Here is a 12,927-nt window from a genome sequence, read left to right as displayed (position 1 = left end):
TATCTGATAAGAGACTTGCATCTAGAATATCTAGGGAACTCATATAACTCAATAATAACAAAAAAGAACCTGATTGAGAAATGGCAAAGGATTTGAATAGACATTTGTACAAAGAAGATACACAAATGACCAATAAACATGGAAAGATGCTCAACATCAGTCATGAGGGAAATGCACATCAGAAGTACAGTAAGCTGCTTCACACCCACTATGATGGCTAGAGTAAAAAAGTGAGGAATTGGAGAAATTGGAATTCTTTTCCATTGCTTGTGGGAGTGCAAAATGGGGCAGCCCCTTTGAAAAACTTGTAGTTCCTCAAAAGTTAAGCAGAGTTACCATATGACCCAGCCATTCCACTCCCAGGTATATTGCCAAGAGAAATAAAAACATGTTCACACAAACTTGTACATAAATATTCATAGCATTATTGTTAGTAGCCCCAAACTGGAAATCCAAAAGCCCATTGACTGAAGAATGGATAAACAAGATGTGTTCTGTCTCTACAATGGAATGTTATTTGGCAATAAAGAGGAATGAAGTTATAATACATACTGCAACATGGATGAATCTTGAAAGCATCATGCAAGAAAGGAAGGATGGAAGGGAAAGAGGAAGGATGGAAGGAAGGAGAGAAGAAGAGAAAGAAAAGAGAAAGAGAAAGAAAGGAAGAAAGAAAAGACAACATGCTGAGTGAAGCCAGACACACAAGGCTACATATTGTATAATTACATTTATATGAAATGTTCAGATTAGGCAAATCCACAGAGACAGAAAGTAGATTGGTGATTGCCAAGGGCTGAAGGGAAGTGAAGGGAAGGAGGAGGTATGAGGTTTGTTTTGGAGGAGATGAAAATGTTCTAAAATTAGATAGTGGTGATGGTTGCACAACTCTGAACATACTAAAAACCACAGTTTTAAGAGGTAAATTCATGACATGTGAATGATATTTCAGTAAAGCCATTATTTAAAAAGTTACACTTATCTCCAACTGAGTTTCTCTCCATACTGTGATCACAATAATTGAACTACTGAAAATAAGAAAGATTAAAAAAAAAAAATGATAGGACCTAACATTGTATTCAAATGTATCCAAAACAAAACAAAACAAATATTTCTTGAAAACCAACAATATCTATGAACAATTCTAGGGTTCCAGCCAGTCCTTTTATAGGCCTGTTTCAAATGGAAGAGAGGAAAAGAGTGATCTTTCGAACAAAATCTACAGAAAAGAACTTTAATGGGTCTCATCCCTTTCCCACTAGATCTTCAGGAGCAATGTGACTTTTTAAACAAATTACCTGGATAATTCTGAGAAGTGGCCAGATTTGGGAATCACTGAATTAGTCCCCATACTGAATTATTCCCACTCCCAAATTCCTGTTTAACTCCTGTAATTTGGCTTCCTGCCACATCTTTGAACTGAAACTACAGTTAATCGAAGTTTGGAGATCCAGCTGAAGCTGTTTTCTGCCTTCACTTCCTCACATCACTCAAACCAGAAATTCTTTGGTTTTCATAGTCACCCTCTATGCTTTTGTTCCGGCTTCCCATCCATCCATTCGAAGTATAGGTTCCAGTGCACCTGGCTGGCTCAATTGGTAGGACATGCAACTCTTGATCTTGGGGTTGTGGGTTGGAGCCCCACATTGGCTATAGAGAGTACTTAAAATAAAATCTTAAAAAAAAAAAAATATATATATATATATATATATATATATATTCTCAAGGTTCTACACTTACACTGGGACTTCTATTTTCCTGGAAGATCTCACCCTTTCTTGTGGTTAAACTACCACCATACACTGAAGGCTCCAAATCTATTTCTCCAGTCAGACCTTTCTCCTGAGCTCCAGGCTTCTCTATACTCCAGCTGCCTATCGGGCATCTGGAAGTCCCATGATACCTCACACTCCACAAGTCAAAAATCTATGTCCTCTCCCCCAAATTTGTCTACCTCTAATGGATATCGGTTAATGGTGGTACCATCCACCCGCCCTACCTCCAAACTAGAATTGTAGATAACACTGTTGACTTCTATCACCTCCCATTCTGTTCAGTCAGCAAATGTATTCTACTTCAGAAATAACTTGACCATCTCATTCTTCTGTCCTCTTCCCTCCTTCTTTCATCTTCCCTTCCATTAGGGCAAGACCTCACCCTCCTTTGTTATTACAACTTCTCCCATCCAACTGATCCCAGTTAGGAATTCCTTAAAAAAATAAAGTGGATCATGTCACCCCACTTTGCTTAGAGAATCAAAAGAACTTCTTTTGATTCCTTCTTACATAATAAAACCCCAATTCTGTTTCAGTTCTGGCTACTGTTCTTCCTGACCTCCAACCTCATCTCCCTACGTCTCTACCACACTAAACTACTCTCCATCTTGAACACAGCAGGCAAGCAATAAGTAGTCTTTAAGCATTTTATTCCTTTCAGTAGATTAAATATAACCACATACATCTTTACACTCCTAGTGTTCATAATTCCATATCCCAGGATAGGAATCAAGCCTAATTTATGATGAAATTATACATTTTAGGATTGAAGACCAAAATTAATCTGATGCTCGTGATAGAAAGAAGAGCTTACATAATCATGAATTCCCCTTTGGTGTACGGGTTCCTTCAAAATCAAATGTCTTTTCACTGAAAAAAAGATGTGTATGTGGGAGGAAAGCAAGCATCCGTGGCCATAGACAAAACATGATTTCTCAGATGGAGAAATAAAGCAACCTTGTGAAAACAGGTCATTTGTGTGTTTACTCAGCATTTCCTAAGCACATTCATGCACTCATCTTGTCCATCAGGTCTTTCCTGCAAATCTACTCAGAATCCAAGCTGTCTCCCTGGTGGATGTGACAGACTGGTTTTATGCAGCCAGAGGGAAGGATTAATGATCTCAGCAAAGAGCTGGCATATTCAAGAGGTTTAAAAAATTTTTTACGTAACAGTTTTAGCCAAAGCTGCTCTCGGACTCAGCGGCAGCAGAATTTCACAGGAGGACAAACTTGTTGACTAATGGCCAATCATTAGGCAGCAGGGAGGGCAAAGCCTTGGTGTTTGTGTCACGCCTGAGGGGTGGGAGGTGGGGTGGGTCGAGCTTCACTATCAAATACTGAATCGGAAAAATCAGTCTGGCCAGTCATGCCCTCGCAGCCCCTCGGAGAAGTACCATCACAAAGCGACAGACTGAATCAATGGTTCAGCCCAGGGGGGTCTGCCCCGCTGCAGGTTACTGGCGAGCAGCTTCTGGTATCATAGACAGTCACAGAATGCCTTATTTCACAAGACTCATTTTGTTCTTGTTTTGCCTGGCGGCTCTTGTGGAGAGCAGAAAGCCCAAGAGGAGGAGATGGACAGGGCAGCTGGAAATGCCCAAGCCAAGGTAAAGTCGTGGGGGGGAGAGGGGGGAGGGAGGTCACTTGCAGCAGCAGCAGCAGCAGCAGCAGCATAGTGGGATGGCTCCCAGGAGGGCCAGTGGTTACCTCGTTTCTATTAATCTATTTCCAGCCGGAGGTAGACAGGGCCACCACCTCACTGAAAACAGCCTCTCTCGGGGTACAAATATGCTATAGTGTCACAAGCCACGAGAGAGCAAAGCTAGACTGGGTCGAGCATTTTCTTCTAGTATCTGTGTTCTGCCCAAGCATTTTGACTTAAGGCAGGTAGTTGAAGATTTTGTGGGTCAAATATCCTGTACTTCTCCGATTGTGCTGCTTTGTTTCTCAGGATTACATCCTGTAGGGACCATAGGTGGCCTGCTGAGTGATTGCACTCAACTACTTTGGAGGGGGGCCTGTATATAGGAATTTAGTTTGAACTACTAAGAAAACATTGTAAATGGAAGTTGTCCCCTTTAAATTATTTGGGGGGCATCTGGAAGGGTGCAGCCGGTTAAGTGTCCAACTCTTGATCTTGGCACAGTCATGATCTCACAGTTCATGGGTTCAAGCTCCACACTGGGCTCTGTGCTGATGGTGCAGAGCCTGCTTGGGATTCTGTCTCCCCTTCTCTCTAGCCCTCCCCCGCTTGTGCTCTTTCTCTTTCAAACTAAATAAATAAACATTAAAAAAAAAAAGTATTTGGGAACAACTTTAAAATGGTATCGGGTTTCATTTCACTGTTTTGAATCTTCAAAAGGTATTTGAAATTTGCTAGGTTATCAGGAATACATGTGTGGACAACAGGAATTGCCATTTCACGATGTAATGGAAACATTTCCAAGATACTGGTGAGGCAATCAAAATCATTACATTACAAATCAAAGTTCCCTATTTTTTTTTTTTAATTTTTTTTTTTCAACGTTTATTTATTTTTGGGACAGAGAGAGACAGAGCATGGACGGGGGAGGGGCAGAGAGAGAGGGAGACACAGAATGGGAAACAGGCTCCAGGCTCTGAGCCATCAGCCCAGAGCCTGACGCGGGGCTCGAACTCACGGACCGCGAGATCGTGACCTGGCTGAAGTCGGACGCTTAACCGACTGCGCCACCCAGGCGCCCCCAAAGTTCCCTATTAAGTTTGTTTGAACTGATGTACAAAAAATGATACTCCAGGCCTGATGTAGACATGACTATTCAGAAGAAAAGAGCAAGCAGCTAAGATATAAACACCACATGTGAGATGCTACACCTGTTTTCCATTCTACTAAGCGTTGTGTGAACTAGTGATTATGAATATAAAATAATATCTTGAGACACAGTTTCTAGGTCACTGGTTTTTATTTTTAATTAGGCACTGCTATCGCTGACAATTTTTTGAAATTGTACCTATATGTATATTTACTTATAAATTATATACACGTACTGTTATAAACATATATACTAAAGTAAAATGATTGCTTCCTTATTTTTAGATAAAAACTGTAAGAGTTACAATCTCTATCTTCTGTGTCCCAGCGGACCATCTTAAACACCCCAGGGGTATGCTGGCTTTGGAGACTGCTCCCTGGGGGATATATGTGCTCTGTAGGGCCTGATGCTACCCAGGCAGAAAGCAAACAGATAAAACTTGTCCATGATGCCGGGAAAGAGGCACTGCTCTGGAAGTCTTGCCCTGGTTATCTTGCCAGGATCACAGGCTTTTGGACTGGAAGGAACCTCAGGGGTCACGTGAGCCAGCAATTATTCTGCGTTCTAATTCTGTGACATGTGAATAGGTATTGTGTAAAAAGGGGGCCTCAGGGTCAAAGAAACTTGGGAAAAGCTCTGGTTCAGACGATTTTAAACAGATGTCTCTATAGCAGAGCTTCTAGAACATTTATTATGCAAATAGACATTCTGAATCTTGAAGGGGAAAATAAATTATGCAGTTTCTCAAAAAAAAAAAACCAAAACGATACAAAACAAGAAACCAACCCACTTTTTTGGACTATCTTGTGGGAGTCATAGTTTACAGAGCACATATTGGGAAGCGCGGACTCATTTACGGATGCTGAAAAGTCAGCTCTCAGGCGTGGGTAATTCACACAGCTGGCTAGTGACTCCACAGGACTAGAATGTAGGTTTCCTGATTTACCCAGCCTGGAGGAAAAGCGTTATATGGAATGGTCTATTCCCTAAGAATGGTGCTAGGGTTCAGCACAAGCCCCTCAGGGATCCTCAGGGATCCTACTCGGCAGCCTGGGCTGTCACATCTGTCACTCCCCAGAAGACCCGCAGTCATTCCCAGACACCTGTATGAGCTTGGGGGTAGATTGAGTCTGACCCTTAGGGGTAAGGGGAGTTTCTTGAAATCCATCCCATGAGATACTAAGGTGGAAGAAAAGATGAACGTACACATTCAACAAATATAAAATAATTATCGCAGAGGGGCTGGGAAAAAAGATAGAGAAAATGTCATATCAGGAAACATGGTTCTAGGCCTTTCTAAATTTTTTTTAATATTTATTTATTTTTGAGAGAGAGAGAGAATGAGAGCAAAAGCTCTGTGCTGACAGCAGAGAGCCTGATGTGGGGCTTGAACTCATGAACCACATCATGACCTGAGCCAAAGTTGGATACTTAACTGACTGAGCCACCCAAGAGCCCCAAAATGACCTGAAACTTTACTGCACTTATCTCTGTAGGGTCACTTCTTTTCTTTGAAGTCCTGTGTCCCCCACCCTGCAACCCCACACGGTCATACACACACATACCACATACCATACATAGGATTTCACACAGTGTCACACACACCACACGTACATTGTCTCACACACACAGTCATCCCTTCACATGTAAGATATATGGTCACATTCACACATACAATCACACACACCCCTACACACTGCTGTTAGGATCTCTTCTAACCTATATACCTTCCATATCACTGTGGCCAAGGCACTCTTACAAAACAATTATTCTGCTCAGGAGCTACCTTTTCAAAAACTTCTGGTTTTCTGATCCTTTGTGTCCCTGTTTATTGAATTGCTGCCACCCGAACCTGTTTTCTCTTAGCTATTTGATTTGTTCTCTTCTCCCTGCCTTTCAGCCTCCCAGCTTTCTCCCAACTCCTCCCTGCGTGCTACCTAAGTTGGCCGCCTGACCACATGATTGCTTTCCTACAGGAGAGGCCCTTTTCCCCGGAGATCTGAAAATGCACCTCGCTCTAGGCTCCGAGGTCTGGGCTCTCCCTGGATAACACTCTCTGGTTCCTCCTGGTCCCAGAGCTGGGGGGCCCCTTCCATATTTCCTCTCCTATTTGCTGCCCCCCTTGGTACTGCCTGCCCTTGGCTGTCCTTCTCTTGGACTGCATCGTGGCTCAAGTTGTGCTGGGCCCAGGAGCAGTTTTGCTTTCTTGCTGCCCAGTGACCTTCATCCTCCCCAGAGGCCTGGGAAGGAAGTGGTGCCAGAAAGTCAGGGAATCCAGGTTCAGGCCCTGGTTCTGTGGCTCTCTGGCCATGGCCGTGTTTCCCAATCTTTCTGAACCTCATTTCTCCTACTGAAAAGGGGTGATTTTGAGACCTTCCCCACTGGGATGATGGGGTAACTAGAGCTCGGGGTCTGCACAGAGAGGGGGTGATTCATACAGGTGTGGTCATTTTGACTGCAATTATTGTTACCAAATAAACTTCAACATAGTGGCGCTAGCCCTGCTTCTTGAAGGTGTAGTGAGCACATCATTCTTTTCTCCCCACCCAAGGCTGGTTTGAGGTCCTGTGGAGGTTCTGGCTGCTCCACATGGGGCTGGGACTCAGGGTATGACCCCTGGAGTCTGAAGTCTTCGGTCCAAGGCATCCAGGCGCTGAAAGGATGAATTGAGGGCATCTGGCTCACACAAATAGCTCAAGGCTGGAGATACTAGTGGCCTGACTTATCAAATAACTGGTTCCTTAAAAAAAAAAAAAGACTCAACAATGGCATAGGCATTCCAATCTCCTCTGTCCTGCCAGGGTGCTGGAGTTCTGGGACTTCTGTTCCCTAATCCGCCCCTCTAAATGGATATGGAAACTGCTGGCCAGCAGGGATTTGCTCCATGTGAGACAGAGGGGTAGTGTGCCCGTTGCACTCACAATTTAATGTCTGTGATCTGCTAAGCCCTTCGGCTGAACTCTTCCTCTACCTTTCTGGGGTGTCGAATGTGGCCTGTCACACAGTTGCTGGGCAGGCACTGGGCCCGGTGCTTCTTGACTTCTGGAGCCAGGCTTGGGGCAGAGACTGTGAGAATGGAAGCTCCATGGAGGCACCCTGACGGTGACCACCATGCTTCAAGGGGACTGAACTGGGTTCCATATTCCAGCTAACCAGGAGGAAGACTTCTCTCCGATTGGCTTGTCTAAAAGCAACTCTGATCATGGCTTCTTCCTCCAACTGCTTACCTTCAGTGTTTTCCTGTTGCCTTTGGATAAAGACAAAATTCTTAACATGATCTTCAAGGCTCTGCCCGGCCTGGTCCCTAGGTGCCCCTGCAGCCCCACTCTGTCCATTTCAGTGCCTCGCCCTTCCCTTTCCCTTTTATTGAATGCCCACTCCTCTTTCAGCCTGGGTCACCTCAAAACTGGTGTGTCTTAAACCAAACTATGGGTGTGTTGAATTTATTTCATATTTAAAGTTTATTTTGACAGAGAGAGAGACAGAGAGAGAGAAACAGAGAGTGCAAGCAGGGAAGGGGCAAAGAAAGGGGGAGAGAGAGAATCCCAAGCAGGATCTGTACTGTCAGCACAGAGCCTGATGTGGGGCTCGAACCCATGAACTGTGAGATCATGACCTGAGCAGAAACCAAGAATTGGACGCTTAACTGACTGAGCCACCCAAGCTCCCCATGAGTATGTTGAGTTTCAGTGCCTACAGGATAGCTACTGGGGATAATTAGACAGTTGGATAAAAGGTCTAGAGCAGGGGGTACAGATTTAGGAATCCTCAACACGTTAATGACTATTGAAGCCACAGCTATAGGCGAGCCTGCCAAACAGGGTGTAGAGGGAGAAGAGAGGGCAGCTGGGACAGGGCTCTGGGGACACTAGCAGTTAAGGGATGGGCTGAGGACGAGGGGGAGACTGCAGTGGACGGAAGGAACCGTCAGACTGATAGGAGGAGAACCCAATGCCGGGTCCGGAAAGACCAGGTTTCTAGCAGAGGCATGGCCCTCCATGTGGCAGAGAAGCCAGCACCCAGCAAGAGTGCCTGCAGGGCCTCGGGTCAAGCACAAGTGGCGCAGGGCGGACTTGAGTGAGGGGTGGCAGCAGCAGGTGACACACAGCTCTCTGTGTGGAGGATCATTTATTAGGAGGGGGAAAGAGTTTTATTTTAAAGAAAAAGTTTAAAGATGAATATAACTGCCACACCTGTACTGCTGCCACTGTTTAATACATTTTGCACGAGAAGGACATGCAGTCTAGACAGATATTCTGCTTAGGGGTCAAGGTGGGAGAGACTTGAACCCGGTTTGAAGGCTGACAAGAATAAGCCATGGACGAGGGAGATGCTGAGGAAGTTGGGGCGATGGTGATTGAGGGCAGAGGTCAAGGGCTCTGGGAAGAGGGTCAGGCACCTCTGCCCAACCGCCAGGTACTCTAAGAACCTATGAGTGAAAATACTACTACTGCTCCTGCTCCCGAGTTGCCCCGTCCCTGTTTTCACCTTCTCCCTGAGAAGCTCCAGGTGGCCTTCAGAGAATAGTTGGGAGGTCTGGAGCTCCAGGTGGCTCCTGGGCTGTAAGGTGGGAAGCCCCAGCTTATAGGGGAATCTGCTTCTTGGGTGGGGAGGGAAGTCGGGGCAGACTAACCTTTAGGCCAGCACTGCAGAATAAAACTTTTTGAGACCGAGGAAAAGTTATAGATCTGCACTATCCAATATAGTAACCACCAGCCTCATGTGGCTATTAAGCACATAAGTATGGCTAGTAGAACTAAAGAACTGAACATTAATTTTATTTCATTGTAATTGACTTAAACAGCCACATGTGGCTAGTGGCTACTTTATCGATCAGCCCAGCTTTAGAACTCCATCAAATTGCACTATCTGGGCAGAGCTGATAGAGAATGAAAGTTAATGAGGATTTCACAGAAAGATGTGTCAAAGAACAGAACTCAAAAGAGGAAACATGTTACTTCCCTCTTATAGAGTTTAAACAGGAAATATGCCTATTTCTCTAAAAAACATGAAGTATGATAAGAATACTGAGAATAAAATAAGGATATATATATAAATGAACAACAAACATTCAAAACAAAATCCCTTCATTTACTTCTAAAATCCTTAAATATCCTACACATAACGCTGACTTCTTATAAGGCTGTTTAGTTTCTTCTGTCAAGAATTAGATCTCACAAACTTACAAGAAGACCATGGGGGAAGGGGAAAAAAATAGTTTCAGAGAGGGAGGCAAACCATAAGGGACTCTTGAATATAGAGAACAAACTGAAGGTTGATGGTGAGAAGAGGGGAGAGGGGAAAATGGGTGATGGGCGTTGAGGAGGGTACTTGTTGGGATGAGCACTGGATGTTGTATGTAAGTGATAAATCATGGGAATCTACTCCCGAAGCCAAGAGCACACTGTATACACTGTATGTTAGCTGACTTGACAATAAATTATATTTAAAAAATAAAAATAAAAAACATTCATAGAAAAAAAAAAGGAATTAGATCTCACATCTTGTTAGACCCAAATCCATCCATCCTTCTTTCCTTCCTTCCTCCCTCCCTTCCTTCCTCTCTCCCTCCCCTACTCTCTCCTTTTTTAAAAATCTTAGAATTCTTTTTTTTTAACTCTTTTAAAAGATGTTTATTGGGGCACCTGGGTGGCTCAGTCGGTTAAGCGTCCGACTTGGGCTCAGGTCATGATCTCGCGGTCCGTGGGATCGAGCCCCGCGTCGGGCTCTGTGCTGACAGCTCAGAGCCTGGAGCCTGTTTCAGATTCTGTGTCTCCCTCTTTCTCTGACCCTCCCCTGTTATGCTCTGTCTCTCTCTGTCTCAAAAGTAAATAAACGTTAAAAAAAAATTTTTTTTAACGTTTATTTGAGAGAGAAAGAGAGAAGGGGAGGGGCAGAGAGAGAGGGAGAGAGAAAATCCCAAGCAGGCTCTGTGCCATCAGCACAGAGCGCAATGCGGGGTTTGCACTCATGAACCATGAGATCACGACCTGAACCAAAATCAAGAGTCAGATGCTTAACCGACTGAACCTCCAGGCACCCCCATCACAAAACCAGTATTATAGTAACATAAGAGAAATGTTTAAAAAGAAATATATATATATATAATCCTCCACCATTCAACCCAACTGCTGTCATCCAATCATTACCTTACGAAGGCTCTGCAAGGGTCTGGTTCTCAGGACTGACTATGAGGGTCTGGGGAGGACAGGGTGGGTCAGGAGGGGTGTGTGTGTGTGTGTGTGTGTGTAGCCTTTGGTGGATGGAGAAGAGATGTCTAACAGGTAGCTCCTATAGGGAGTAATCTCCCCATATGCCTTTGTGGGTCGTTGGGAAAACATCTCTTGCTTGTCTTTGCAGTCACCTATATAAGAAGAACCTTGACGTGACCAAAATCCACAAGGGAAAACCTCAGCCACTTCTTAGAGTGGAGGACCATGATTTCTCCATGAGGCCCGCCTTTGGAGGTAGGACTGAGTCCCCAGGGGCTGCCTGCTGCCCTGTCCTGTTCCCTCAGGTACAACCCTCCCTCGGGGCCCCAGTTTTCTCACTCACAGTCAGATAAGCCCAAATCGGCTTCCAAGTCTCTCATTTCCTCAAGGAGAGAAGAGTTGGAAGGAAATGAGCTAAGAAGGCTGTTGGCTGAAGTGTTGCTAATGGTTAAGATGTCTACGACCAGAGTGGACCTGCCTTGCTGCTGCCAGCTTTCTTTTCCTAAAACATGAGCCAGCCTGGAGAGTCTGGACACAAAATGGCTCCCCTGGGTCAGCCACCATTCCCAGTGATTAGCTGGGAATTTGGGGTTTTGAGGGCCACCTGCCTTTCAATGCAGCAACAACAATTTAACCCATGATGAGTCCCCTCATAAACTTGGCCCCTAAGGAGCTTTGCTGCTTTGCAGTCAGGGATGGGTGGCCAGGCTGGTGGCCGTCCTTTGTTTCCAGGAATTGTAGAAATGCCACAGGAAGGCCAGGAAAGGAGCCATCTGCTCTCAACAGGCGGGGAGTGGGGTAAGAATAGCAGAATGTGCAAGATGTGCCCTGCCAGCAACCGCCCCCCCCCCCCCCCACTTGTGTACTTGGGAAACTGAGGTCTGATGCATTTCAGCCAACAGGTACTGGCCAAGGCAGACCTGGGCAAGCTGGCTTCCCTTTCCCTTTATCTCCGTTTCCAGATCTTCTCTTAGGGCCTTGGGGCTGTAGGGGTGACCTGCAGGCAAGTCACAGATCCTCTCTGAGCCTCTGTTTGCTGGTTTGCAAAATGGGAATTGTAATCCCTACATCTGGGGTTGTTGTCAGGATTAAAGGAGATAATGTATGTAAAGCCCTTGACACATAAGGATTCAAGTCCCTTTAGAAAAACCCAGCTGTCAGGTCTGCCTCTTGTGTGACTGTTATGGGATTAGACATTAATTCATCCCAGGGGCCTTTGCATTTTAAAAGGCCTCAAAGCCTCTCACTCAGTTCCCTGAGCTCTGACACCTGCAGAGCAGGAAGAGAAAAGTAGGAGGCAGATTATGGTCCCATGTGCCTTCTTCCTACCCAGGAATGTTGTTCATCACTGGCTCAGGTCAGGAGGTTACCAGCTCCCCCAGGGCTCACCATGATAATGCCCACAAGGAATTTTATGAAAATAAAGTTTTCCTAAATAAGCCACTCTAAAATAGCTGTATCTGCTCCAAGAGGTCTAAGTGAGACATTCCTGTCACAAGGAAGATCCACCTTGCCTTTCTGGTAGAGTGTCAGTTAAGTGGCTAGGACAACAATACACAATGGCATTAATGACAGCACTTTGATACTGGTTTTTCTGCACCAGGCACCATTCTAACCAAGGTATGTACATACAGGATCTTATTTCAGTCCTCAGGACTGCTCTGTGATGTAGATACTATCATTTTTCCCAGATGGGGAAACTGAGGCCTAGAGAGGTGAACTCACTGGGTCAGGTCACACTCCTGCTGAGGTTGGGCCCTCCCTCCTGGCAGAGTGTCTTTTCTTGTACTTTCTACTTGTATGTCCCTCGATGCAGGGCTGACATACCTATCAGGCAGAGTAGGCATAGTGTTAAAGGATCACAATGATATTCTTAGGGACCCCTGAAAATATTTTAATGTATTTAAACACTTTTCTTCTTTTAATGTTTTGTTTTTGAGAGACAGAAAGAGAGCATGAGTGGGGGAGGGGCAGAGAGAGAGAGAGAGAGAGAGAGAGAGAGAGAGAGAGAGAACCCAAGCAGGCTCCAGGCTCCCATCTGTCAGCACAGAGCCTGACACGAGGCTCAAACCCACAAACCATGAGATCATGACCTGAGCCAAAGTCAGACGCTCACCCCACTGAGCTGCCCAGGTGCCCCTAAATG

At 45.1% G+C, this 12,927-nt stretch overlaps 1 protein-coding gene across 2 annotated transcripts in view; it reads left to right on the top strand.

The window, feature by feature from the left end:
* Positions 1–3,251: 3,251 nt before the first annotated feature.
* The window catches only part of GABRR2 (gamma-aminobutyric acid type A receptor subunit rho2), a 41,390-nt gene continuing 31,714 nt past the window's right edge, over positions 3,252–12,927 (top strand). The window contains exons 1-2 of one of the 2 annotated variants that reach the window (XM_047858644.1): positions 3,252–3,384; positions 10,930–11,036. In XM_047858644.1, coding sequence (XP_047714600.1) covers positions 3,272–3,384; positions 10,930–11,036 — 220 coding nt within the window. In that variant the 5' untranslated portion in view covers positions 3,252–3,271. Of the gene's footprint in view, positions 3,385–10,929; positions 11,037–12,927 lie in introns of those variants that run through there. The other variant, XM_047858645.1, reaches the window with a different exon arrangement.

The sequence above is a fragment of the Prionailurus viverrinus genome, chromosome B2 (assembly GCF_022837055.1).
Source record: "Prionailurus viverrinus isolate Anna chromosome B2, UM_Priviv_1.0, whole genome shotgun sequence".
NCBI lineage: Eukaryota > Metazoa > Chordata > Mammalia > Carnivora > Felidae > Prionailurus > Prionailurus viverrinus.
The sequence above is the reverse complement of the archived record's forward strand: the minus strand, read 5'-3'. Positions and strand labels throughout refer to the sequence as shown.